Source organism: Phyllopteryx taeniolatus, chromosome 22 (assembly GCF_024500385.1).
Source record: "Phyllopteryx taeniolatus isolate TA_2022b chromosome 22, UOR_Ptae_1.2, whole genome shotgun sequence".
In the NCBI taxonomy this organism is placed as follows: Eukaryota; Metazoa; Chordata; class Actinopteri; order Syngnathiformes; family Syngnathidae; genus Phyllopteryx; species Phyllopteryx taeniolatus.
This window is the reverse complement of record NC_084523.1, coordinates 10197477-10224545: the sequence shown is the minus strand read 5'-3', so window position 1 is coordinate 10224545 and position 27069 is coordinate 10197477. Positions and strand designations below refer to the sequence as shown.

At 47.1% G+C, this 27069-nt stretch overlaps 1 protein-coding gene across 1 annotated transcript in view; it reads right to left on the bottom strand.

Moving 5' to 3' along the window:
- celf2 (cugbp, Elav-like family member 2) overlaps nt 1–27069 on the bottom strand; it is a 186776-nt gene that overhangs the window by 122129 nt on the left and 37578 nt on the right. Inside the window, exon 3 of the mRNA XM_061761908.1 lies at nt 3065–3237. Coding sequence (XP_061617892.1) covers nt 3065–3156 — 92 coding nt within the window. The 5' untranslated portion in view covers nt 3157–3237. The remainder of the gene's footprint in view (nt 1–3064; nt 3238–27069) is intronic.

Sequence of the window (27069 nt, the reverse complement as noted above, 5' to 3'; positions counted from 1 at the left end):
TTTTCACCCTCACACACAAAACTGATACACTCTCACACAACGACCACAATGCTCTCACATTACTACTTAAAACGATTTCCCTCACACACGACTGAAATAATCTCACACAAACAACTGAAAAGTTCTCTCACGCCACTGAAAAATGATTCACTCACAAGCGCACTACTGAAAGGTGAATTACAGTACATCATACGAGAGCATTGTGGGATCGCATCCTGAACGAGGTCTCCGACATCCCAGCTACCTGGCGGGAAAGACGCTAATCGGCAGCGACGGGCGTCCGATCGGATCACCCGGCGCTGACGTGAAGCCGAATCGAGCGGCGGAGGCAGCGGGAGGCGGCGTCGGGGGTTATTGCCGATTGCTCTTTTCCGTCGCCGCCGAAGCGACGAGCTGCTCGTCGCCTGTCCAGGCTCCTTTGCGGCTCAAAGGGACGAACCTGGAGCGCCGCAAAGTGGCAAAGACCGTTTTCACAAATTTCAATGAGCCCAAATATCGGAGCCATAATTCAATACGGTGACCATAGATCACAGCGAGGACCGTGCAGATCCATAAAATGTGATCTTATTTTTTCCTTTCTTCTTGATCTCTTGGTAAATGTCACCCTGATTGCCACAAAGAAGAAGAATGTGCGATGGCCATTACTACGCGCCGCCATCGACTGCGCGGGCGTGTCGAGGACCCTCGGAGGGACGCTAAGCGCCTGAAAATAATCGATGGCGTCGCGCTGCACTTTTACCTTTTTTTGCGCATCCAATCCATACTCCTAAGTGGCCTTGCAGTTCCGCAATTTCACCTCCCGCACCGGCAAAAACACTCCGTCTCGTGACGGCGGCCATCCATGGATGCCAACCATCCATGTACGCAACGGCGCAGCGCAAGGACACTTCATCGGAGACATCCTGAGAGCCACTTTCTTTTAGAAGTTAAGCTGGTCTCAGGCAGTGATTCTCATCTGGTGGGCCGGGATCCAAACGTGCTAGTCAGGTAGGAAATAAATGAGAGGTCCTCGCTTTACGAGGTTACAAAGTAGTTTGTGCAGCAAGCGGAAGAATATGTTTTGGTTTTTTTCCATTGGATTGTTTTATATTTATGGCCTTGATTTGTGTTTTCCTAAAAAAAATTATGACTTGACTGTGCTAGCTAAGGTTAGTGATGAGGAGCAACATCATTTTTACAAATGTTGCTGAGTGATGTGCATTGTGGAGTTCCCCACGGAAACGTTCGAGTTCCACTAGTTTTCTTCAAAGGTGGGAAATCCTCCTCCATTAGTGTAATGACAGACGCTAGTGTGATTCTTTTTTCTCTGCGACTGTAGCCAACCGATCACAATGCCTTTCAAGGACACACGACTTTTTTATGGATGTTAAGTGTTCAAATCTGTATTTTGTATGAATTGAGTTAAATATATATGGTTCATATATGGTTCCAAAAGATAAAGTTATTTAGGGTGTTCCAAATTAAAATCTAAAGAAATTAAGACACTAATTTAAAAAAAAAAAAAAACTGAAATGGTAATATTTTGCTACATGAATAAAAATTCTCAACAGGTGAGTGGACTACAACTCCAATCTCAAAGTAACGCTTCATCTTCTGCGACCAAATTTCACGACATCCTCTCTCTCGGGCTGTTTCACGTCATCATCATATTTTCCGTTGACTTTTGAGCACAATCGAAGCACAATATTAGCAGCGAGTTAGCGAGAAACGACACGTTTGAGGAGCGACGAGGTTGTCCCGATGTTAAATACGTCCAGACTCGTGACTGCTTTCAATGGAGATGACAGTAACTGCTGTCAAATGTCTGGTTGTGGAATCAAACCTCTGAGTTTTACATCTCCGTTTTTGGTTTTGCAGGGTTAGGAAACGATGCCGTGATAGGCATTCCGCTTGTAGGTGCGGCTCAATTGTCTTATTGGCACTTGTCAGATTTTTCGTTGAAAACCAAGAGTTTTCAATATTGATATTTTGTGCGGAATAAAGCCATTTTTACGAACACGCATCTGTCGCTGAGCGATGCGCTGTAAAGCGATTCCCGCTTTGTCTCCAGAGCTGCGAATGAAAAAGCCTGAAGAGGAATATTCCACTCATCAGGCGGACGTCGACGTCGTACCTCTCCCGGGGAGAAATATGGATTTGATAAGGCCGCCGCGAGAAAACACATTTCCCTGCGGACCGATCCGAGCACATCCCTCCGTCCTCCCTCCCTCCCTCCCTCCCGCCGCCGCCGCCGCCGGAAGGATTACAAAGCGGACCTCGGTCGGAGAGTTTCCTCGGCGCTTTTGTCGCCATCCTGTCCGTCAGTCGGCTGGCGGCTTGTGATGACACCTGTCCGCCGCCTCCTGTAGAATTCATTCTTCTTCCCAATGAGCCTCGTGACTCACCGCGCCGGGAATAGCCGCGCTCAAAAGACGCTTTGTCACCCAGTGAATAAGAATATCTTTATTGGCATTGTAACAGGGCCAACTAAATTCAAGTATCAAAGTATATCACACAATAATCATAAAAAAATAAATCAATTGAGACCGACTATATAGTTGATTAAACAGTCTACTGAAAATCCCGTTATAGGGATTTGGGAGGAGGGAATGATGAATTAATTCTCTTGCCATCAACTTCTTAAGCAGCTAACCTACAATTCCAGTGCAACATGCTGCCAATTTCTTGTCTTGAGTTTGTCGTCACCTTTCTGTGGGGCCAATTGTACATCACTGTGGAAGTCTCGCCACGCTGCACTATTTGCATATCTGTTGTTGTTGACCAACACTGGCCACTCCTCGACACCACTTGCACACTGGCTGAGGAGTATCTGCAACATTTGCACAATCGACATTGCACCGAACTCTTGCTATATTAGTCATTCAAACTGCCTTAAGAGCTAGAGGGCAATTGTCCAAAAAAAAAAAAAAAAAAAAAAAAAAAAAAAACCACTAAAATTTCTGTATTTTGGTCACTATGATTTTTACATCCCAAATTTTAATTAGTTACAATCAGACATAATTTGGAGTTCCTCAGGGAAACGTTTGAGGTACCTTAGTTTTTCATAAAAGTCGAAGAAACCTACCGGTACTTGTCCCAAGGCAGGACGCGAAAACTTCTTCCCAAAAGACTGGAGTGGCAAACTCTTCCTTGCTGTAGCTGTCCCAAGAGTAGCATTGGAGATCCTCAGGTCCACTAGATGTCCAGAAAAAGTGGAAGGAACCTTCTTCTCCAAGATCATTCCTGGAAGAGTGGAAGCTGCAACAAAAAGATAGGAAAAGGTAGGGAAAACTCCACATTTTTTCCACTTCCTTTATGTCCAGGAAGTTATCCACAGAGTTTCTGAAGCGTCATTTGTGTCATGACAAATGCTAATGTGTCGAATTGCTTTGCCAGCCAATGATGAAGTCTTAAAAGCCCCTCCGAGTCAAGTGACAGCCACTTAGCTCGCTGCAATTAACTCGCAGCTCAATGGCGAGTGTTTCGTGTGATTATAGTGTGCGGTGTACCTAATGTACTGTCCGGAGAGAGCGTGGCCATGATGAGCATGCGAAGGTTTTCCGAGGCTCTTGAGCAGCAAAGCGTTTGTACCTTGAAGCCCTTTCACTCGGCCGAGCAGATAATTTGATTTCAGAGCTGGCGAGCGGAAGCAGGAATACGCCGCTAATGCACTCACTCGCTGCGCCGGCTCGGCTAATAAACCTCCAACCTCAACACTACATTAGATGACGTGGGGGAAGGCAAAAACAACAACAAGCTATTTTTTTGTGTTACAGTCTGCACTCTGTACTGTAAACACTTGGAAAGACTGACGAGTTTTGGTTTGGGGAGACAAGTACAGTGCAGTGAACCTTCACTTAATTTACGGTTCAGTATTTGCGGATTTTTTTGATTTTTTTTTTTTTTACCCATTTTCTATTATTTGCTGAGAAACTCTTATTTGGGTTTTTTTTGTGCTCAGGGCAAAGATATTAAAGTACAGGAAGTCCTCGACCTACGACGTTTCGACGTTACGACATGAAGGTGGCCTTCGCCTAGTGTTGCCGACTATGAACCAAATTAGGGGCGGCTGGCTCGACTGCTACTTTACGAGCGGAGGCCGGCTTGACCGCAGTCGAAAACGGCACCGACGAAGAGACACGCTTACGAAGTTACGCGGAGGAACATGGGAATCCAGCAGCCGCGACAGAATTCAAGATCAACGAATCCACGGTTCGCAAGTGGAGGAAGCAGGAAAACCAGCTTCGCCGAGTCAAGAAGACCAAGCGGAAACAAGGCGAGGTGGCCTGAGTTATGCATCGGTTTTACTGTAAACTTCAACAGGGAGTGACAAAAACAGCCTGAAGCAAGCGTGGGAGAGTCTTCTTTTCCTTTCCTGAAAGTGATGTTATAGGTGTCTGCGACTATTTTCATTGTTCAATGATAGTTTGGCATTTCTTGACAGCGAGAGAGTGAGAATGTTCGAGGGAATATTTGAAAGGTTACTTTAAAAAAAATAAATCAATGTGTTTATAGCATGTGGGAGAGGTAAAAGGACCAGCTGTACACCCTCGGCAGGGTCCTCGAGGGTGCGTGGGAGCTCGCCCAACCAGTCTACATGTGTTTTGTGGACTTGGAGAAGGCGTTCGACCGTGTCCCTCGGGGGAACGCCTCGGGATCCCCCCCCCCCCCCCCCCGAAGAGATGGATGAAGTGGCTGGGGAGAGGGAAGTTTGGGCGTCCCTGCTAAAGCTACTGCCCCCGCGACAGAAAATGGATGGATGGATGGATGGAGAGGTAAAAGTATTTCCCAGATTCTCTCCAATCGTGGATGGATCTGGAATGTATCTCACAGTAAACTGAGGTTCACTGTATCGGATTTCATGTGTTTATTTTTTTTTCCCCACAATTCTGACACAAAAAATAAAAAAGGTTAATTGTGTCACTTGAAGCATAAATCCAGCCTTATGTTGAATGTTTGATATGGTCGGCAGCGTATACAGATATTCCCCATACATCCTATTCCAAACATTTACCTTGGGCTCCAGTAGGGACTTGATTAGTTCCCCCCCCAACCACCACACACACACACACACACACACACACACACACACACACACACACACAGCCATGCACGCGCCCGCACACACACGTGCCAATGTTTCCAAGCTGCCTCCATCTTGCTTAGTACGGAGGCTAACATGACAGGCCTAACCAGGTTAGCGGGGAAGATGATCCAATTAGAGCGCCGCAATAAACAACCCGAGAACCCCCGGTGGGCCCGTCGTCGCCTCGCCCCGGTCGCCGGCTGCGAAACCTGACCCGTCCAATCAGCATCCATAAAGCTAGTGTGGACGACCGTTAGCCGCCGCCGCTAAAGCTAATATTCCCACGCTAACGGCGGCGGCGAAGATGAGACGGAAGGAAGCGGTAATGAGAAGCTCCGGATGAATTTCCCCGTTGCCGAGAGTCGGAGACGCCGTAATCCGGTTTGAGCTCGGGGGCCCTCATCCATCGGGTTGTAGCGCCGCCATTATCGCGAAGACGTATTAGCGCATTAGCATGAATAGGCCACGATGTGTTGGACGTGGGCTAAGTGGGCCATTATGGTCGTTATGCTGATGGTTCGCGTGTCTGCGCGACGTTTGTTCGTTAGCAAAAAAGGATTGGTAGAAAATGTGATGGCGGGATATGAAACGACGATAAGTGTGGCGAGGGATCTGCCGAGAGGTGTTAAATGCTTAAGTGGTTTCATTTCGACACTTGCCTTCAAAAAAAATAGCTGAACATTCAGAGATTGTTCCTTGCAAGAGGTGAAAGGATTATTTCAATAATCAATGAATCTGTCGATTATTTTTTCAATGAATCGATGAATCGGATTCAAAACATTTTTTTAACTTCCATCCCTTTGTTCAAAAATGGGACATTTCAAATTGACAGTGGAGAAAATGCACCAACATGATGATGAATGAGATGATCATGAACATGATTATGATTCAAACATCCATCAAAATGGTGTTCAAAAGTAAAAGCAGATGTTTGCAAATGTCTTATTTTGATTCAGCAAAGTCAGCAAACACGGAGCATGACAAGAATATTGACTGATGACATGCGACCAACGGACAATTTGAAATTGGAGGTCTCGAAATGATGAAGCCATTCTCAAAATAGTTGCCGATTAATTTGATGATCGATTAGTTTTTGATGAATACTTGTGCCTTTATTTCATCGAGTAGTTGGAATGGAATTTCTGCGCTCTTTCTGTAGGAGTTGGCAAAAAAAAAAGATTTATACAAAACTTTAAGAAGGGGAAAACTTCCGAGAGGGTGGCGCTGCCTTCCGATCACGCTAATCAATGCTCATCAATGCGTTCATCATGCTAATCAGGTGCCGGACATTTGAAGTGGACTCTCTTGATTTGTGAGCCTGAAAATGTTCCTAATTCGAGAATCTGTGAATGGACTGGTCAAACAAGCAACTGCTTTCCAGCCAATGTCTATTTCAATATGGACCTTTCAGCCATGTGCAGTGTTTTCCTTTAATTCTAATCAAATCACATGATAATAAATACATATTTTGGTCAAAATACTTTGAAATAACCCAAATCAAGACGTAATGATCATGAATGATGAGACTAAAGTCCGGCGGGGCCCCGAAGGGACTCCCGAGCATGCGCAGTGCACTTTTCCCTCACAATTAGCCAAACTTTTTGTTGTTTTCCAGGGAAGCGCTCTTTACACCAAAACAATAACAAGCCTTTGCTGAGTCGGCACATTCCAGCAACTTCTTGAAAGGTTTGCGTTTTACAAGTTTTGCCTTTCATCTGGCAAAAAAATGTTCGCAAAGTGTGTGCGTGTGTATGACTTCTACTCACAGGCTAAGCTCCCTATTTCTTCTTTTCTATATTCTACATACGTTCGCACTGGAGAAGGAGCTGCTTTCGGTCTCAATGCACATGCGGATAAGGACAATGAAAGGCAATCTATTCGATTCTATTGGGGGTTGTGTGTCACGCGAAAATGTTTCGGTATCTGACGCGGAGCAGATGTCGCCCGAGTGGCGAGCTTTTGTCAGGCGCTTAAACGCGCGTGTCGGCGGCGAAATGGGAAACCTGAATTCACTTGGTTCAATCCCCCGCAACACCTTAGCGTTCTCGGGATCGATCGTAATTTACTACATCAAATGGCAGGCGTCCATTTTTTTATTTATTTTATTTTTTTATTCCTCGGATAGTCATCTCCATAAGAGCGGAGGAGGCGGCTTTGGCGTCAAAAGGCTGGCCAACGGGTCCACGGACTAGCAGGGGGGAGGTCTTTCGAAAAGACGGACAACATCTGGAGGGGCTCGGCGTTCCCCACGGCCTCGGCCGAGGTCGGGCAGTCGCTGGCGGAACGTGACCGCGTGCCTCAGAACGCCGCGTGGGATTGGATATGTGGCCAAGCTACGCGTGCTAGCATGCCTACCGGCGGTCCGCTGATTCGGTGCATCTGGGCGGCGGCTGTGACGCATATTTTGAGTGGCGAAAAAACGTTTTATTGTAAAGTTAGATCACCATAATCTGCAAATTTAGACTGACATAGCAAAAACAAATCAACGAAAAGAAAAACAACAAATCAGAGGGATGAAAGAGCCACATGCTGCTGTGGAGCCACGGGTTGCAGACCGCTGCTTTAAGCTCCTCATTTAGTTGAGTTAACACTGTTGTCCGCTGCCCCCTGTTGGTTTGGAGTGCGACGTACATTCGCTCTTTTACCTCTCAGTCCTAACGTCGCACAGCCATGCCAATGCAGTGTTTGACAGTTGGACGTGAGCAACGTGACAGGTGGTGACGGGAGAACGGCGGCGGCGGCGCTAAGCCCGAGAGACAGATGGACGACGGAGCTCTCGACGGCGAGACAAACAGTCGACTTGACGCTGGCCGCCAATTGTAAACAAACAGAAGACACCGATGTGGCACTTTTATGCGAACTTCAAAAGTTCTGCTGGGAAGGATTCTGAGCAACAAAAACACTGCACTTTTATGATACTAAACAAAACATAAAAGTCAAACGGGCTTTGGACGCAAAAAGGATTACGACTGGAGCAAGAAACATTTGTTTTTCCAGTTGTGGCGCTACTTTCAAGGGAACGACATTTTGCCTGAACAAAAACGTCAGTAGCGCTCTCGCTCTCCTTTCAATAGCCATGTAGCTTAGCATGAAGGCATCTGCCAGTAAAAGCAACAAGCGTAACCCCCGGAGGAACGTCAGACCCGAGTAGCGGATCCCCGAGTCACGAGGTTCTGGGGGGTGCGGCGCGAAGAGGGCTTTGCGAGGCAATAAAAGTATTGATCGCCGTTTAATACGACAAGCGCTCGCGTGATCGGTGTCGATGTTTGGACAAGCAACAAACGCAACTGGCAAAAAGCACACAAAAACATGAGGGGCGCTTCTTTTGTTCACCCGCCTGCCCGTGCCACCCGGCACAGCACATTCGTGCCCCTGGTGGGCAATATAATATAATATGATATTGTTATCATTCAAAATGATATTAGCTCATTAGTCTTTTATCCCAGCCAAACAACACATTGAAACAAACAACCATTCGCACCTATGGGCAATTCAGAGTCTTCAATCAACCGAGCACGCATGTTTTTGGGAGAAAACCGGAGAACTCGGGGAGAACATACAAACTTCATACAGGCGGGGCCGGGATTTGAACTCCGGTCCTCAGAACTGTTCAAATCAACTGTTTTTCTTCTTATTATTCTCATTTTATAATCCATGCATCCATTCTCAATAGCACTCATCCCGCTGAGCCTATCCCGGACGACTTGGACGACACCCCGAACTGGTCGCCAGTCAGTCACGGACAACCATTCGCACCGTCACTGAGTGGGAACTGAACCCACGCTGCTTGCACCCAAGTCAGGCGAGTGGACCACTACACAATCAGTCCCATTATTATTATTATTATTATGATTCTATTTTTGATTTGAATGAGTTATTTATGATTCATTTGAATGACCTACTTTTGGTCTTTTTAAATCAACCACATCAAACAGTCCAAGATTGCAACAACGTCAAGGTACCGGTGAAATTCCCACAAACAAACGTGACATAAGGCGAGTTGAGAGTGCGGCAAAGATGCTCAAAATGCAAACAACAACAACAACAACAACAACAACAAAGGGATTCCCTGGCGACGTTCCAGAAACGCCGAGGGGAGGACAGAAGCAAACAGCCGGACGGAAGGCGGCGGTGTCCGTGGGTTGCGTGGAAACAATCAAAAGTCACCCGAGACGAAAGGCGTGGGAATGTTAATTAAAGGGGAAATGTCATTCATTAGCAAACAGGCCCAGCTGCAGTGCTCTTTAAAGCCTGGCCGCATCAAATATGGATGACGCCCGCACGCACACACCCCAGAATCACACAGATCTCATTAACGCCGTGGATGCGAGACCCCCCCGCCTCCCCCGTCCAAGTGCCACTTGGCGGGTAACCCGGCCGCAAGTGACAAAAAAGGGGAAGGAGGACAAAAAGCAACAACAAGCAGGAGGCAAATAAATGCAAAATTAAAGATGACGCCATCGCTGGAAGGAAAACTTCCAGACAAAAAGTTAAGACTGCCGGACGGTTACCGCGGGAACGACGCAGCCAACGGCGGCTTGCCTTTAATTGCCAAACAATTAAATAGAAACAGATATCCCAACTATATTGTTTTTTTGCGCCGTTTGTATGCGTTGCTGCTCCGTGCATGTTAAGTAGCAGTTGATTGAAGGTTTAATGCTAACGAATCATGCAAAATGCCAGAGAGAGGCTAACAAATATGTATATATGGCAGGAACAGATATTTGAATATAAACCAAGAAGCAATACATGCATGCATTGTTTGTCGTCTGCAAAAAACGAATGCAGCTTCTTGAGTCACAGTAGTTGTGAAAATCTGCACATCTCAATTATACTGCCTCGCAGTGGCCAAGTCGCACACACCAGAAGGAGCTGCAATTAATTAATTGTGATGTTGTGACTGTTGAATTATTTCCATTCTATTGCAATATGTTACTACTTTGTCGTTCAAAAGTACAATATCGAATGCTATTTTCCTGATCACAAAACTATGAGATACTAGTTTCATTCATTCTGTGACCACGCCGGCAATGCAAAACACTCAAATAAGTCTTTCCCTACTGAATTGCCATTAATCCTTCCACCCTCTCTCTAATAACAACAACAAAAACATTGGCGCTTTTTAATCAGGAAAATAGTACACGATGATATTGTACTTCATAGAAACGTTTAGTAATGACACAATTAATTAGAATAAAAATTAATGTAACAGTAACAGTCACACTTTCTCCAATGCACATTTTGCTGCTCATTCTGGTGTGTCTAACTCCTAACAGCTCATCAGTGCGGCACTAATATCAGTCGTTCTTCGCAGATGATAAAGAATATACGCACGGGAGTATTGTTATATTATCTGTCGACATGTTCTGCCAAACTGCTGCTTGTTGTCAAGCGAGTTCGCCGCCCGTACAGTGCTCTTATCTCAAATGTTTCCTCACACATCAAAGCGCAGAATTGTCCCAATGAAAAAAAGTCGGGTGACGGGTCTGTGGAGGCCCCACGAGATGTTCGTGGTCCTCGTCGCTCCAGCGAGGCCAAAGCGCTCCTAATTTGGCCGGAACACAACAATCCATGAGCCAGAGCGAGCGTGGTGTTTATTGACGTTCTCGGCGGCGCAGCGACGGCCGGAGGTGTTGCGGGAGCCCCGGTGCATCCCGGGAAAGGCTTTTGTCTACGTTCCTGTTTTGGCCACCCCATCGATCTTCAGCCCCCGCCGCTCTGGGCCCCTTCCTCCCCCTCGCCGCCGTGTGCACGTGTGCGTGGGAGACGCACTTTGCGTTTGCCGCTATTCAAACAAAGCAGAAAGTTTTTTTTCCCCTCCCACAAATGGAAATAAAAAAATAAAAAAATAAAAATAATAAATAAAAAAGAGAGTGGCGCACATCACAGTGCAGACAAATCCATTAGGGTGCACTTGTTTTGTTCGCCTCGTCCCGCCCGGACGTCGCACTCGTGTCACAGGTGCACGCGAGGGCGGCAAAAGTGGACAATATTAAAACATTATTATGAAAGAGCGAATTGTGAAGTGTTTCAACGAGTGGGAGCGTTCTTCATTCTTGAATCCGACCCACTGAACATTCACATTCTAAAGAGGCAGGTCATATTTGGAGCATTATTTTTGGGAAGGAAAAGCAGCTCATTCACTCCTTTTTTCATCTCATTTCTTTTGTTGAATACAATGTCAAATGTTAGTAAAAGGAAATAAATGTACATTTACTGCTATTTTTTGATGATGAAAATTGTTTTCATGACGGTTTAAATATTTACATTCAATTTTAAAAATGAATATAATTATTTAGTGAAAGATCTATCACCGCATTTTAGAAATATTTCATTATTACTGGTTTCTTTTTCCATTGTAAATAATACAATTTTAAAAATGAGTATACTAGTTTCATTTATTTAATATATGTTTTATTAGAAAATATTTATCGGCAAAATGTTTTGTTGTTTTGGGTGAAACCAACCGACATTCTCCTGCTGATTAGAGGAGAAAGGAAAACGAGAGAAACAAACTTTTTTCTTGAGGGGTCTTTGTTCTTTTTCTTTGGGTTGGTTTCTATGTTGTCACAGAAAACAATATTCTGTGGCTATTCAAAGATCAGTCGAAATGCTGTAAAATGACCTGCAAAACGGGGAACTGCTTGGAAACCAAAGTTGATTTTTGTTGAATTCCAAGTTTCTTCCCATTAATTGCCATCAGGTGAAAAGAAATGACAACACGATTTTGAAAAAGTAAGGCTCACAAGGCACAGGTGTCCGTTTTCAATGGAAAAACATTGTTGGAAAAATAAATACCCAAGTGGAGAACCCAGAATAAGTATTCCAACTTTGTGACTTCCCACCACGAATAAAAAGTCACGTCGAGTGTCGCGAAAGCCGGACGGAGACAATCGGCTCTGTACGGTCCGCACACAAAAAGCCGCAACCACGCCGGCGCATCGAGCCGGCGGCTAATCCGGCTCATTTGATAAGAAATCTCATTCCGGCCGACGACGCATCGGACAGATCTGACTCCGCTCCGCCGAGACCTGTCAATGCTATCGCCGTGGCGGTGGAAAGCGCTCTGGAAATAAATCCTCCACGGACGGAGGAGGGGGTCGGGCCGTGGGTGGCTACGCCGGACGCTACGTCGGCCCTTCTGGGAAACAAAAACAATTTGGACGGACGGACGGACGGACGGGAGCGCTTCCGAGGCACCCCGAGCCGATCGATTCTTATCGGAAAGAGGAGGTAATTACATTTCATTACCTCCTCGCGCTAATCCGCACGGCCCGATGGGAAGAGCGAGCCCGAGACAAAAGACGGTGAGAGACGGGAGGATGGAACACTAAAGCCTTCTTTTTCGAGACCCCAATCAAAGGCCGCCCATCACACGCTCCGGATAACAAGCAAGGCGAGGACTTGGGAAGTATTCTGAAGCATTTAACAACATTTCCCACGGCTTTTGGGGAGGAAACATCTGTTGACTGGGGAGGCAATTTTGACTTGTTTTAGGTCAGAAACCGTTCAAAATGACAAGAAACAAAAAGGCCAGTTGATGCTGTTCCTCTTCAGGCCTGTGGGTGGCAGTAATGTTGAATATAAGGGAACCAAGTCAAACGCTAAAAAAATTAAAGACACATTTGTGAGTTTTTACCGCAGTAAATGTTAACAACCCAAAAAATGGACAAGCCAGGTCATAACCTGCCAATACTGTTCCCCTCCAGTCCTGCGAGGGGCAGCACTGCCCCTTAAGGCCCAACTAAATCCAAACCTTTTGTCTGAATGAAACTCCTCAACTCACTTTCACATAGTTCCTTGGCACCAAGATGCCACAAGATGGCAGAACACTTTTATACTACACCGATCCTCAAAGTGAGTGAGTGCAGTCTCCCTCTAGTGGTTTGCCAACGAATCACACCATCAAATGTTCAAACTGTGCACGCATACTGTTACAGTGGCTTGAACTTTTTTTCGTTGCAGTACAACGCAATTGTACAGTACAGTTCAGTTGTATTTACCTTTCAAATTCAATACATTTGAATTTAGTCTCTCACTGGAGTGTGAAGCGGCCGGGATGAGAATCGCCACCTCCAAATCTGAGACCGCGTTCCTCAGTCGAAAAAGGGTGGCGTGGCCTCTCCGGGTCGGGGATGAGATCCTGCCCCGAGTGGAGGAGTCCAAGTATCTCGGGGTCTTGTTCACGAGTGAGGGAAGAATGGAACGGATCGGTGCGGCGTCTGCAGTGATGCGGACTTTGCATCGGTCCGTTGTGGTAAAGAAGGAGCTAAGCCGAAAAGCGAAGCTCTCCATTTACCGCTCAGTCTACGTTCCTACCCTCACCTACGGTCACGAGCTGTAAGTCGTGACCCAAAGGACGAGATCCCGGATACGAGCGGCCGGAATGAGTTTCCTCCGCAGGGTGTCCGGGCTCTCCCTTAGACAACGGGCGAGAAGCTCGGTCATCCGGGAGGAGCTCAGAGTAGAGCCGCTGCTCCTCCGCATCGAGAGGAGCCAGAGGAGGTGGCTGGGGGTTCTGGTTTGGATGCCTCCCGGCCACCTCCCTGGTGAGGTGTTCAGGGAACGTCCCCGGGGGACGACCCGGGACAGCTGGAGAGACGACGTCTCCGGGAACGCCTCGGGATCCCCTCGGAAGAGCTGGAGGAAGTGGCCGGGGAGAGGGAAGTCTGGACGTCCCCGCTAAAGCTACTGCTTCCGCGACCCGTCCTCGGATAAGCGGAAGAAAATGGATGGATGGATGTTTAGTTTTCCCAAACACCACGTGTTCTCGCGGTCCTTGGCCCGGTGGCTGGCATCAGATAACGAGCGACATCGGCTCGCCAAAAAGCAAAATGTTGGCCGCTCAAGACGCGCTCGCCAATGATCTGGAGTGCCGTCGAGTTCCCGATGACTCGCGCCGGGCTCCCGGTGGACTCCGGGTCGTCCGGCCGCGGGGCCGTTTCCCGACCGCCGCTTCTTCCGTGCGATTAGCCTGACCGAGGCTTCCCGGCCGACGGCGAGCGTTTGACCCGGGCCCACTTAACCCCGCGCGCAAGACGGCATCATACGGAATTACAAACTCCTTCGTCTCTCCTCGCTGTGCTCGGCCCCGGAGGACCGTGTCAAAATGTTCATTTGGGCTACATGACCCGCCCTCACCGACACACGACGCCGGGCGGAGGACGGAGGAGCTCATTTGCCACCAGCAAGGAGCGTTAACGTGGCGTTTTTTTTGTTTTGATGCTGTGAAGCATGCCGGCATCAGGCTAACACACATGCACTCGCACACACACGGACACGTGCACACTCACTCACACAAACGTGCTCATTTCACTCTCACTCATTTACACACACACACACAGACGCTCACCAACTCGCACACACACACATTCAAAGTGGATCTCTCTTTTCTCCGTCCATATTAGGGAGGCTAACATTAGCTTAGCATAGAAGCACAACATTTTCCGCTCCCTCGCAGCCAACGGTGGCCCACGGCGACCGCTCGCGTGTGATTGGCGGCTGGCTGGAGGCGGGATTGGGGATATCGGAAACAAATTAGCTCCACATGACAAATGACGCAAGATTTCCCCGCCAGAGGGAAAGTGTTGCAGCTGGCATTAGGACGGGCGACAGCGCGAGGGAGGAAACGCGGAGGAGGTGGCAAAGCGAGAAACGTGACGCCGTGAAGCGGACGACCGCGCTCGATGAGTTCGGGGGTCGGCGCGCCTTCCGGTGACGGCTCGTCTTCGGCTGGGGTTACCGCGTTTGTATTCAAAACAAATGTGCGCGTACAGTTCCGCTCCCCGATGCAAAAAGACCAAACGACACAATGCTAAAAAAACTCAACGATCATAAAATAAAAAAACGATCAATTAACGCATGTGGATGTATTTTTGTGGGGTCATCAATCAATCGCCAACTAAACTGAATCATTTCCGAGATGATTTTGGACAGATTTTTATGCTCCCTAAAGTTAAAAAGAAAGAAAGAGAGTTAATAATGTCTCGGTGTGATTTTTGACAATTTGGACTATCGGGGAATCATAAACCATTTTTTCCTTTGATCTTTCAACACCGGGGGGGGGGGCATAAACTCATCACCACATGAACGGAAGATGATTTTAGATGGATTTGTAATTGTTCATTGGAGTTAAAACTCCTGTTGACCTTGGATGGTTTGACACGGTGGCTCATAAATCAATCACCGCCTTCCTTTTTGACAAAAGCCGAAGGAATCCTTTGACTCTGCCAGCTTCAAATTGGCAATAAGTCGGCGGAGAACGACGGGGAAACGCGCGGCCGCTTGTTAGGACGTGTCAAAGCGTCAGAACGTTTTCTTTCCCGGTCAGCGCGTCCGCTTCACGACGTCACATTTGAGGGTTTTTTTTGTTTTCCCTCCCCACGTCCATTCCGCCTGTCAGGTGGAAGCAGACGTTGGAGGCCATTACCGGGACAAACGCTTCCCGCGGACAAAACACCCCTCCCCCCACCGACGTTCACTTCCCGCTAGCGGCGGATATCGTGGAGCCTGGCAGGTAAAGAACATTCCGCACTGGGCCAGCAACACCTCGGAATAATCATTTGGCGGAGGCCTCTTTTGCAACAAACAAAATGTAACCACGGCGAGGAATCAGGAGGCGGCCGAGACGAGGCGTCGCAACGCGTTCAAACAAAAACGCTCGACGTATGACGAGGGAAGACGGAGTACTCGAAGGAAGACAAATTAAAAAAAACAGATGGACACACAAACAACAAAGTTGACGGCACACGCGACATCTCCCTTCCGCTTTTCAATTTGCACACGAAAGACTTTATATCGGAAATTGACAGACGATACAAAATATGAAAGATGAACATTTCAAATGAAAACAAAACAATATTTAAGTCTCAAATTTAGAGGAATAAAATATAAAATGCGTGATCGGAATCTTTTAAAATACAAAACAAATTGCAATAAACAAATAAAAAAATACAACTATTTAAATCTGAATGCAAAATAAAATTTAATACAAAACCAAAAAAGGTGAAGTAATTCAATTTTAGATAACTTAAAAACTAAATACAAAATAATCTTGAATGAAAATGTAAACATATATATTTGTATAAATATTTGGTATGTTGGTTTGTTTTGTTTTTTTATTTTTCGTAAAGATATTAAATCCATACTTAAGATAACACAAAATGATAAAATACTTCAATAGAAAGTACAATATAAATAATTAACATACATTTAAAATAATAAAAAATGACTAAATGAATGAATTTAAAAAAACACTGAACCCTAAATTTCAAATAATAATTTGCAAAACGTTCTGCTGCGGTGACGAGCACATTTTCCTCCATTAGCTCACGTAAGTGTGCTCCATAAATCGCTGAATTAAATGTCCAAATGCTCCATAAATCCACTGCAGTACATTTTTTAAGTACAGTCCACTTTTATTAAACTTTGACGTGCAATGTCTTTGCATTTAATCTTTTTTTTTTAAACATTTATTTCGATCCAATTTGATCATTTCAATCGAGTTTCTGCTCTAAATACAATTGCGCATTTTAACTTTGGGTCATGATGGTGGAACTTGAAGAGCCACGTCTTTCTTTTGAGGCGGGACTTCGCCGTCAAAAGTTCGCGCAGCACTGCGCCAGACACGAAGCCAGCAGGATTTTTTGTATTCTTCCCCTCCCCCCCCCCCCCCCCCCCCCGCGCGAGCTGTGTGACGGCTGCTGGATTTCTTTTTTAGCGAGCTTTGACACCCTGCACGGCGCCCCCCTCAGCGACGGGGGTGTCAGCGCAGGAGACAAAGCCCCCCCCGCCCGCCACCACCAAGACACGCTCTGCACGAGGGCTTCCTCAAGTGTCTCTCACACACACACACGCACACACACACTAGAGTTTTTTGTTGTTGTCAGAAGTGCTGAATAATCGTGCTGCGCTCAGCCGGCTCAGCCAATTAGGCCCGCTGGGACACGGTTGTGGCGCCATTGCCGTGTGCGTGCATGTGTGTGTGTGTGTGTGTGTGTGACAGCTGGACCGAAAGCGCTAATGTTGTCAGGAGGATTGCGAATGTTTGGGAAGCGTAAACACAGTACGCTACAAGAACAAAGACGGCAGGAGAACGTTCCACCTGCGCTTTGGTTGACACGTGCGGGCGTCACATGATCTGAAAAAGATGTTCGATTGGTCGGAGTTACGAAAACACTGGTATTTGTTTCTTATAATTCACTCTGTGACAAAAGAAGCGCAGCGCGGTTTCACTGTCAACCTTCAACGTCCCACGTCGTCATAGATTTACGAGAGTCGCGCAAAATGGAACGAGTTCGCCAGTTAACAGCCAGCCAACGCGACGCTCTCCGTGACCGACGCCCACATCACTCACCAGGCCGGGCTCCGCCTTCTCAAGCCTCACGCACACCAGGGAAACCAGGAGGGTGGCGACCCCAAGTGGACAATAATAATACTTGCAATCATTTGGGGTTGAATAATGCAACGTTTTGATCTGATGACCGGAATAATCGATACTCAAATATTTAACAGCTGATTTCATACTTTGGTTTTCTTTCTGTATTTGTTATGTTTTTGTAGCGTTTCCTGAAATGAGCTGCTATGATCCTTTTACGCCGTAAAAGACAACGGAGCAAGCGGCATTTTGGGTCTTGTTTGTTTGATAAATAGGACATTTGCAAGAGGAAATGCGTGAATCAAATCAAATCAAAGATCTTCTCTTGACGAGAGACACGCGCGTCCGAAAAATAGACCAAATCAAGCCCGCTTGCCAACCTCAAACGCATTTGGGAGGTTGACTCATGCAAACGGGACCAAACGGTGACAAATCAAAGCGAGAGGATACGCCCGTCAGTATTGTTGCACGCTCGGTTTGTATGCGTCGCTGCTCCGTGTGTTCAAGTGGAAGTTGTTGTCGGGTTTCTCTCAATCACACAATTGACATCCATGCCCGTCGATGGTGTTCTGAATAATGAGTTAGCATCAAGCTAGCCGACGTTTGTTCATCTGTGGTTGGGTTGAAAATGGGGGTGTTTTTCGATCCAACGATTCATTCTATTTTGTTTGATGGGTCACCGTCAGAGGAAACCTCCGCCGAGAGTCCTCCTTTCCTTTCCTCCAAGTGATGTTATCAGTTACCAGATTACTAGCAACGACGCGCCTATGTCTGAAAAGCGTCGTCTGCCAATTGAGCGTCCGTCGGCGTCCTCGAGCGGCTCCGACGACCCCAGACGACCTCCTCGTGTGTTTTTTGACATACTTGGCAAAATAAAGATTCCGGTTCTGATGTTATACGATCTTTCTTGACAGCGGAAAAGGGAGAACGGGCGCTCAGAAATATTTAGAAAAATGTGTTTTGACAAGTTGAAGTGCGTTGAAAGCACGCAGACGGTCAAACTATGTGAAAACTATATGATGGCTCTATATTGCACGTGGATCAGGAACGCAAACACAAAACATTCAATTCAATAAGAGAATCTTGACTTGAAAATAAGAGGAAAAAAAAAAAGCATCCTCCGCCAAGACTCCAGAAGGATCCAGCCGCCTACACAAGACACGCACACACATTTTGAAGGCAGCGGTCCCGGGGGGGGGGGACTGCATGTTCTTTCACACGTTTGGTGTGGTTGTGAAGCGCAGCAGCTGCTACGCTGCACGCATACATGCATGCGTGCGTGCGTGCGTGCGTACACGACATACAGCGTGCGTCACACCTTTTCTTGCATTGTCTTTCTTGCGTTTGGCCAATGCGTGACAAATGTTCAATATCATAGTTGGCGTCGTCGAACAAGAAAGCATTTGACAAGAAAGAAGACCAAAAGTCAGAATCTGACGCAAAGATGTTTCATCATCATTTTCATGTCCGTTTGCCGTTTTCTTCATTTTCACTTCGACAATATTATACTTAAGAAAAAAGGGTATCATATGAAGAGAACAATTCTTATTTTTCAAAGAGAACGGTTGCATTGTTTTGATTTTTTGGGCTCCTATATTCGCTCACGGTCACCGAGGTTGGATGTTTGTCAACTATCATCGCGACATGAAGCAGTAAATATTGGAAGGAATAACCTGTCGGCCTGCCTTAAAGATGATCGATTGGGATCTCAATTGTTAATTATGGACCGATACACCATAGGGCTGCCACAAACGCGCACACGCGTACACATGAATTTATTCAAGCACTTAAGAAGAGTCAATCGACTCTTAATGCGAGTCTCCTGATTTGCTGCATGAGCAAACAGCCCGTCAGGGGAGATGAGACGAGCGCTGGAAATAGCGCTCGTCCGCGTTCCATTTTTATGTCCACTGGAAAAGATTTTCCGTTTGACATCATTTGTAACGACGCGACCAACGCGCGGCCTGTCATGCGGACCTCGCCGCCGATCGCACGCGCGCGCCCATCAAAGCCGTCTTTCTTCCTCGCCGGCGTCAGGTCGAGTGGGCGGGCGGGGCTCGTTAAAACGGCCGAATCGAATATGAAAAGATGCCCCGCGGTCACGTTCGGACACGTAGATCCGCTTTTAAGCGATGGCTCAAATCACACAACATTTCCAGGAAGCAATGAGGCCGGCCACGCCCACACGCATGGAAATGTGCAACGTGTTTCCATGGCAACCTGCTATAAATGCAACTGACGGTACCGCTTCGCTCCCGAGCAGGTTTCGCAGCAGTCATAGCACAGCGGTCGGTTGACCGGGACGTCGTTGAACTGAGCCGAGGTTAACGACGACTTCTCTCTCAAAATAATTCCCCCGAATCACCGAGCGGGTGTTCATGCGTGCACGGTTGCAAAATTCCGGGAATTTTCAAACTTGCTCACTTTTTTGAATGGGAATTCATGGAAATAAAAGTGCAATGAGCAACATTGAAGGTTGGCCCTGACCTCTTTGACCTCTTTGACCGGCAGCTGCCATCTTGCCTTTCACTTCTGCACTTATATCCACAGACCACGTAAACTGTGCAACTCATTGTTTTTATGACGCGGTTTTTGTCTTTCGCGTGATACAAAGTACATTTCAGTGGGCCACCGCCCTTTGCTCTGTCGAGAAGGATTGTCTTTACGATGAATGCCTGAAATTTGACTTAAGGTGCGGCTGTTTCAGCTTGAGACACATTTACCCAGAAAGAAAGAGAAAAAAAACAAGGCAACATAGAACATTTGTTCAATTCGATTTTTTGGGTCTTGATGTACGAGTAAATTTAGTTCCAAGCTCGGTCATGGAACAAATCAAACTGCTAAGGCAAGGTGGCACAGTTCACGATGTCCTCGGTCGGGGCCGCCGCGGGGATGTAAACGCTAATGAACGCCGGCTAACCCGCTTCCCACCCGCGCCTTCTTCTGAAAGACCAGAAGAAAGAAAGAAAGAAATGTTCCAGTCGTAGCACGGGAACGCGTCGGACGAAGGCTGCCGGAGCGGAGGGGGCGTCGCCGCAGCCGACCAAAGTAACGAGGCCTGGCGTCGCGGGGGACGCGGCTAACGCGGGCGCATCAAAGCGCGCGCTCTTGTCGGAACACGGCAGCCGCGATCGCGACGCTCAGATGTGACACCCCGCCGGCTCGGTGACACTCGCAGACGGACACGAGCCGCGCATTTGCGGCTCAAACGCGCGCACGATGCCGCTAACGAATGCCAGGCGCCGCACAAACACGACAAGTTGGTGTCATACACACAAACCTCCACAACAGTCACAACGCACGGCAAAGTGACTTTAGCTTATCTGATCAAGATTCCCCATTGAAATCAACTGAAATGCCCTTTATCCATTCCAGTGCCTTAAAAAACAAAAACATTTTCTTACACGTTTTCAAGAAAAAAAAAAAAGAGCTGCAGTGTTACACGTGTGCCTTTAAGGGGAGTGGCCGAGGGAATGCAGCCCCTTGTGAGTGTTTTCATTTTCTATGTGCATGTTTGACTGTTTATCCCAATGACATCGCTTTATTTGTATTTTGTAGTTCAAAACCTCGCTTATGTGCACTGCTGACACTAACAATGTGGCTGTGAAAAGATTGGCGCTACCTTTCGAAAGCACAGCGAGTGTTGCCAACTTTACTTTGAGCAACTCTTTATGAAAAATAGCGACTCATTTTACGTCAAGCAACTGAAATGTACTTTGTATCACGCTAAACAGATATCTTCACATTATTTGTATAAAAACAAATATTTATGTCTGTTATTTCTGTCGAAGAGGATTCGAGTTCATTCTGGATAAAAATAGTTTTTAAGCCTGTTTGCTATCAGGAGAAATCAAGCAATTCTCCGAAGGGAGAAATATAAACAAAAAGCCAAACACAAAATCAATCTCATGCTAATAACAAGCTAAATGCTAATCCTCAGGTCAATTGAATTTGTCTTTTTTCAAATCGTCTCTGCTTTATCACCACAACCCATAACCATCGCTTGTATCACGGAATTTTGAACAAAGCCGTCGCTCTTCTGCCGGTGATGCTTCCTCCCTTCCTGGCGTCAACTCACCGCTATCAGTTGCGACTCCCAAACACGAGCCCGAGAGAAACCCTGTTTATCCGCTCTCCGTCTGACAGCCTCGCCGTTGCGCTAATTAGCATTTGCGCCGCGCCGCCGGGGTTAAATTAAAATGCACGGGGGAGGTCAAGGTCAACCGCTCTGCAAAGACAGGAGCTGTGCATATATACTGTACATCTAAAATACACCGTTTAGAAACATAAAATGTATATTGGCTCTGTGATTTTTAAAGAGGACAAGTAATCAGCGTGCTAGGAAAAGAGAAAGCTTGCGGTTTGCCTTCGCGGAAAAGGAAGCAAGCATCACAGTCAGAAAAAGCTCCCGTGGCTCAAAGACGATTTGGTGGCCCGAGTGTAATCGTTGCAAAAGGTCCCGGTAAGTTGATGTGGTGCTTCGGAAAGGTCTGGAAATGAGCCAAAAAGTTGGCCGTGGTTTGATACTCGCTATATTTCTCGGAAAAGGTACCAGGAAAGGCTCCAGCGCTAAAATCAATGAACAAATTAAAAAGTCCGGTAGTTGGAAAAGACATTGGTAGTGGAGAAAGTTCAATGGCCCGAATACGGTTAGGTCTGGAAACTGTTCCAAATGGTAGCAAATCTTCCCGTCATTAGAAAATGATGAGAATGATGAGATCTGGTGGCTGGAAAACATCTGATAGATGAAAAAGGGCTGCAAATATGGGGTACCTTGGAAAGAGTTCCAAACAGTTGGTAATGGTCACGGTTTGTGGAAAAGTTCCAGTGGCTAAGAATATGTTTAACTATGGCTGGAGAACATTTGGTTGATGGTTGAAGGTCTTTGGTCCTCTGAAAAGTCCAATTAAGGGAACAGATGTGGCGCTTTGGAGATGTCTGAAAATGGCCCAAACAGTTGCGAATGGTCTCGGTACTGGGAACATTTGTTCATTAGAAACTCATTTGACAAAGGTCTCTCGATTAGGAAATGTTTCAGTAGCTAAAAATGTTGTCTGGTCGTCGGGAAAGGTCTACTAAAAAAAGTTGAAAGGCTAGAAAATATTTGGAAACTGCTCCAAACGCTAGCGATAGTAGTGCAAAGGCCAGAACAGATGCATTTCCTTCCTTTCCTTGTCACCACGGTAACACCTCGAAAAGTCAGCCAAATGCCAGGTCGCGACACTCGAGCGTCAAACCTCAGCGACGACAAAACACGAAGACGACAAGAAGAAGAAGAAGAGGAAGGAGAAGGAGTGCACACCTGACCTGCTTTGTTATTGTGATAGGGGGGGGGCCCAGCGACCTCCCGAGCGTCGCTTCGTGAGGCGTAAACTGGTGTCTTCCGGAGCGTTCTCTTCGGTAAACATCTGCATCACGGAAACCTCGTTCAAAGTGATGTGACGTAGAACCGGGCTGAGAGGTCCCAAGGAGAAACGCGCTCCTTCTCAGACTTGGAAAGGTTCCGCTCTTCATGTTCCCATTTTTCAACGTTAGTGATGGAGATTTGGCAAATGACGGCAGTTGGTGTCGGAGAGGAGGATGCAGGAGATAGGCTTGCATGGAAAAGGATGACGCGCTGTGGCCACCCCGTACGGGACAAGCCCAAAGGAAAAGAAGAAGAAGAAGAAGTAGTGATGGAAATAATAAACAAAGCTGATATCTTGAATCTTAGAATCGCTCCCTTGGCAAGTGGAACAAGGTCGCTTCTTTGCGCTGATAAAAAGACAGTTCTATGCTTCACTGTACTCTGTTCTGATCTTGGAACTGCTATTGTGGTCATTCATACACATTTTTGATGGTACCAATCGGTTCGTCGAGAACCTTACTCTCCGGAAGAACATTCTCCACCAAGAGAAAATGCTCTGAATTGAAGCTAGAAATGCCAAACAGGAGTCGTCAGCGTTCCTACTCGTGGGGACAAAGAGTTTACTCGGACATGGACCTTAATCTGGATATCCAAGATCTGGAATAAACGCGCCAAAGACTTGCCACAGTCTGGCCCTCTCGCGTCTGCGTGGACCGAGCAGCATTGTTGTTGTTGCTATGGCTGCTCGGTGAGGATGTTCGCCGGGGGCTCGTTCCACAATACAAGTGTGACCGCCCTCCCGAGTGAGCGTCAGGTGTCAAGACGCGAAGGCTGCTTTTAACACGAGGAGTCTGGCAAAAGCTTTGTTTTTATTTTGCTCCTCGGTTCAAGGAGTTTGTCAGGAAATTTGCGAGCGAGGGCGGATTGATGGAAGAGGAAGAAGAGAGACGCCCGGAGCCTCTCGGCAGCGCAGTCATTAGAGGAGATCTGTCACGTTAACAAAAGGAGGAAGAATGGGATAAAAGAGAAGAGACGCGGGCGGGGCGGAGAACAGGACGTGAAAGACGCACAAGGCTTTCTCTTGTCTTTCGCGTGACAGCGTCAAGATGACAAACGTCAGCTTGACAGAGACAAAGTTTGGACTGCTTTCAGACATGAGGCGACGAGACGGGTTAGGGAGGCGTAATCACATGCACGGTTCTCCTTATTTGTCAGGGGGGAAAAACATCATTGAAAAAAGTCTCCTGAAATGTGATGGCATGTTACTACATTCCAAATAAAAGGTGAGAAACTCCCCGAGAACACAATGCCTCGAAGAAAGAATGTAAGGTCCCGAAATGGGGGGGGGGGGGGGGGGGGTCACAATGTCTCCAAAGGAGGACGCGATTTCCTAGATGGAAGCTGAAGGCCACATAATCCAAAACAGAACGTAATAGCTAAAGATTCCAGGAGAACACAATGTCTCTTAAAAGAGAACAAAATGTCCCTAAAGAAGGTCACAATATCCTGGATGAAAGTTGGATTCCCGAATGGAGAAGCTCCCAGGAAACGCAACGTCCCTTTCTTTGCAGCATTGACTACTCAATTCCAGTGATGTGACATGGAGGTGTTTTTCCACAAGCAAAATGAGTCGTCGCCACCTGTTGACAGCCGACATACAAAGGGGAATCTCCTGGCAGCCAGCAGCTCAGAATGGAACTCAATAACGTGGTTTTCCCGATTGCGATTTGCCCGCCCGCCGCCTCTCTGCCGTCTTCCGGCTTTCCGCCTTCTACGCCTCAAACGAGCCTCGGAGTGCTTTTCTCTGCCTCTTAAGATGTTAAACAGTCTCCGCTTGGCCGCTCTGATCCTTTGACGATCCGGTCACGCTGGGGGGAAAAAAAAAAAAAAAAAAAAAAACGACAGAGAAGGCGAATGCAAAGCGAGGCGCACTCAAGAGGAGAGGATAAGGACGGGGTGTCAAATAATACTCCTCGGCAGATGGATTGGATGCGAGCCCCTGGCTGAGCTCAGGTGCATTGTGAAATGAATCTGGTGGCTGACGGGCCAAACGCACGGAGGATTCCCGAGGCTTATCGCGCACTCTGCCTGATTATGGCGCAGGAAACTTGTTTCTCTGGGTGAGATCGCACTAACGGCAGAATTGATGGAGCCTTCTGTGGCCCCTGGGCAACTTTAGATAAACACCTCACCCTAACTCCTCGCAGCCTCGTACACACCTCAGGATTTACTTCCTGAAACATCTTAATCTAGACGTCAGTATCAGTACTGCACATCTTCTCTAGAGGTGGTCTGTAAGGCCCCAGCCAAGGGAATGTGCTGAATAACGAACACACGATCCCTTACAGTAGTTAGCGCATCGGTAAAGGAAGTCACAGAAACCCTCATGGAAGCTGAAGGTCTCCCTGAATGGAGAAAATCAAAAGAGCTATAGGAATGTCGTAGCTGAGTGAAGAACATAGCACCTCAACCAAAGAAGCTAAAGTCTCTGAAGGCTTTAAAATGTCTCTATCAGACTACACAATATCCCTGAAGGAGGTCACAGTGTTCCTCATTGAGCTAACAATGGCGGCTGAAGGTCACAACGTCCCTGATGGAGCTGACAATGTCCCAAACAGAGAAAGCCTGTCCTGACTGGATGTGACAATGTCCCAAACGGAGGCCAAAACAACCTCAATGGAAGATGACGGTCCAAGCGTGTCCCGAATGGAGGCGACGTCGTCCATCAGGCCCGCCGCACACCATTCAATTCGAAAACCACATTTCATACAGTGACAAAAGTCCTTCTGCTAATTCTATGCGACAATCCAACCACTCCACTGGATGTTTTTTTGTGTTGTCACAATTTGTCTTGTTGAGTGTTTATGCAACAGATAGTCGAGTAACGTCTATCCATTGTGTTACCAGCGCACTTGAACACACACGAACACACGTTCTTCACAACCACAACAAAAGTGGACGCTAGTTGGCCTGAATGGAAACGTCCGACTGAGGGATCCTCCTTTGTGTGCGAGCTGATTGCACTTATTAGCATTTCTTAATGATGAATATCGATTCAAAAGCATAGCAATGCGGATGTGAAATTCCGAAGGGCTCATTCGGGATCCCGGGAAGAACGTTAATAACCTTTTCGTGGACGCCAAATGATTCTCCCGGCCCTGGAGCCGTACGACGGGATTTGGTTCCTGAATAGCGCTGCGTTTGAAAGTCTAATGACACATCACAAGACGCCGACGCTCTTTGTTCCCGTGACCCACTTTGCCGAGATGGCGGCTCGATTATTACTATAGGTGCGGGTGTGCGCGTGTGCACTTTAATTAAAGCGTGCAGCGAATGTGACGCACACGCACGCTTCCCAAGTTCACCTGCATTATTAAAGCATCTCCTGCCGAGCACAAACACTCCACAATATTGCCCTTCGCCTTCATATTTTGTGTTTACCGACACGAACTTTCACATCCTTATACTGAAAGGCACTTTATTTTGGAGTCAGCCAGTCCTCCCTTAAACGTCTCCAGGTGCCCCGAAATGCTGCTCCTCGCCGCCGTACTGGAGTAGAGAACTCCAAATCTGGCCTCCTGCCATTGGGTCGCTTCAACCTTTCGCAGGTTAAAAAGCCAGCGTTTAATTGTCTTTCTGTGTGTGTCAGTTTTACAGGAAACTTCAACTGCGAGTGAGAAATAAACTCAAAGCTCAAAGCAAGCAAGGCTAAAATGATTTGGATGCGGTCTCGCTATATCGCGGGTGGGTCACTGCAAATCTTTCCAAGATAGAAAGCCGAAAGGAAGACATTTCAATCAGGTCCTGGCACCTCGGCGATGCGAATAATGAAAGCGAGAACATCCGCGTGGAAGCCGTGTCACCCGCCGAGCGCGAGGGAGAAAACATGATCAAATGCGTCTGAGGGGGCGTTTTCCTCTTTTTTTTGTGGGATGAAAGTCCAAGTCCCCCCCGGGGACGGAGCGACGGGCGCCGTGAGGGTCGACATGATGAAAAGGTGCGATGGAGTGACGATGCAGATGAAGACGACGAAAGAAAAAGAAGCAGCGAGATAATCAGAGCGGAAAAAGACCTCAAAGACGGCGGAGGCGTGAAGGGTAATTTATTTATTTTTCTTCCCAGGAACCCGCTGGTGGCGCAATGCACCTTTATCCCGTTGTTTTTATTTGCCGCCTCTCACAGGGCTTTTTTATTATATGCCGGGCAAAGCTTATGGAGGCTGCCAGTCAAACGCTGCCAATAACGTCGCCGCCGCCCCTTGCCCGTGAATTCATTCCCCTC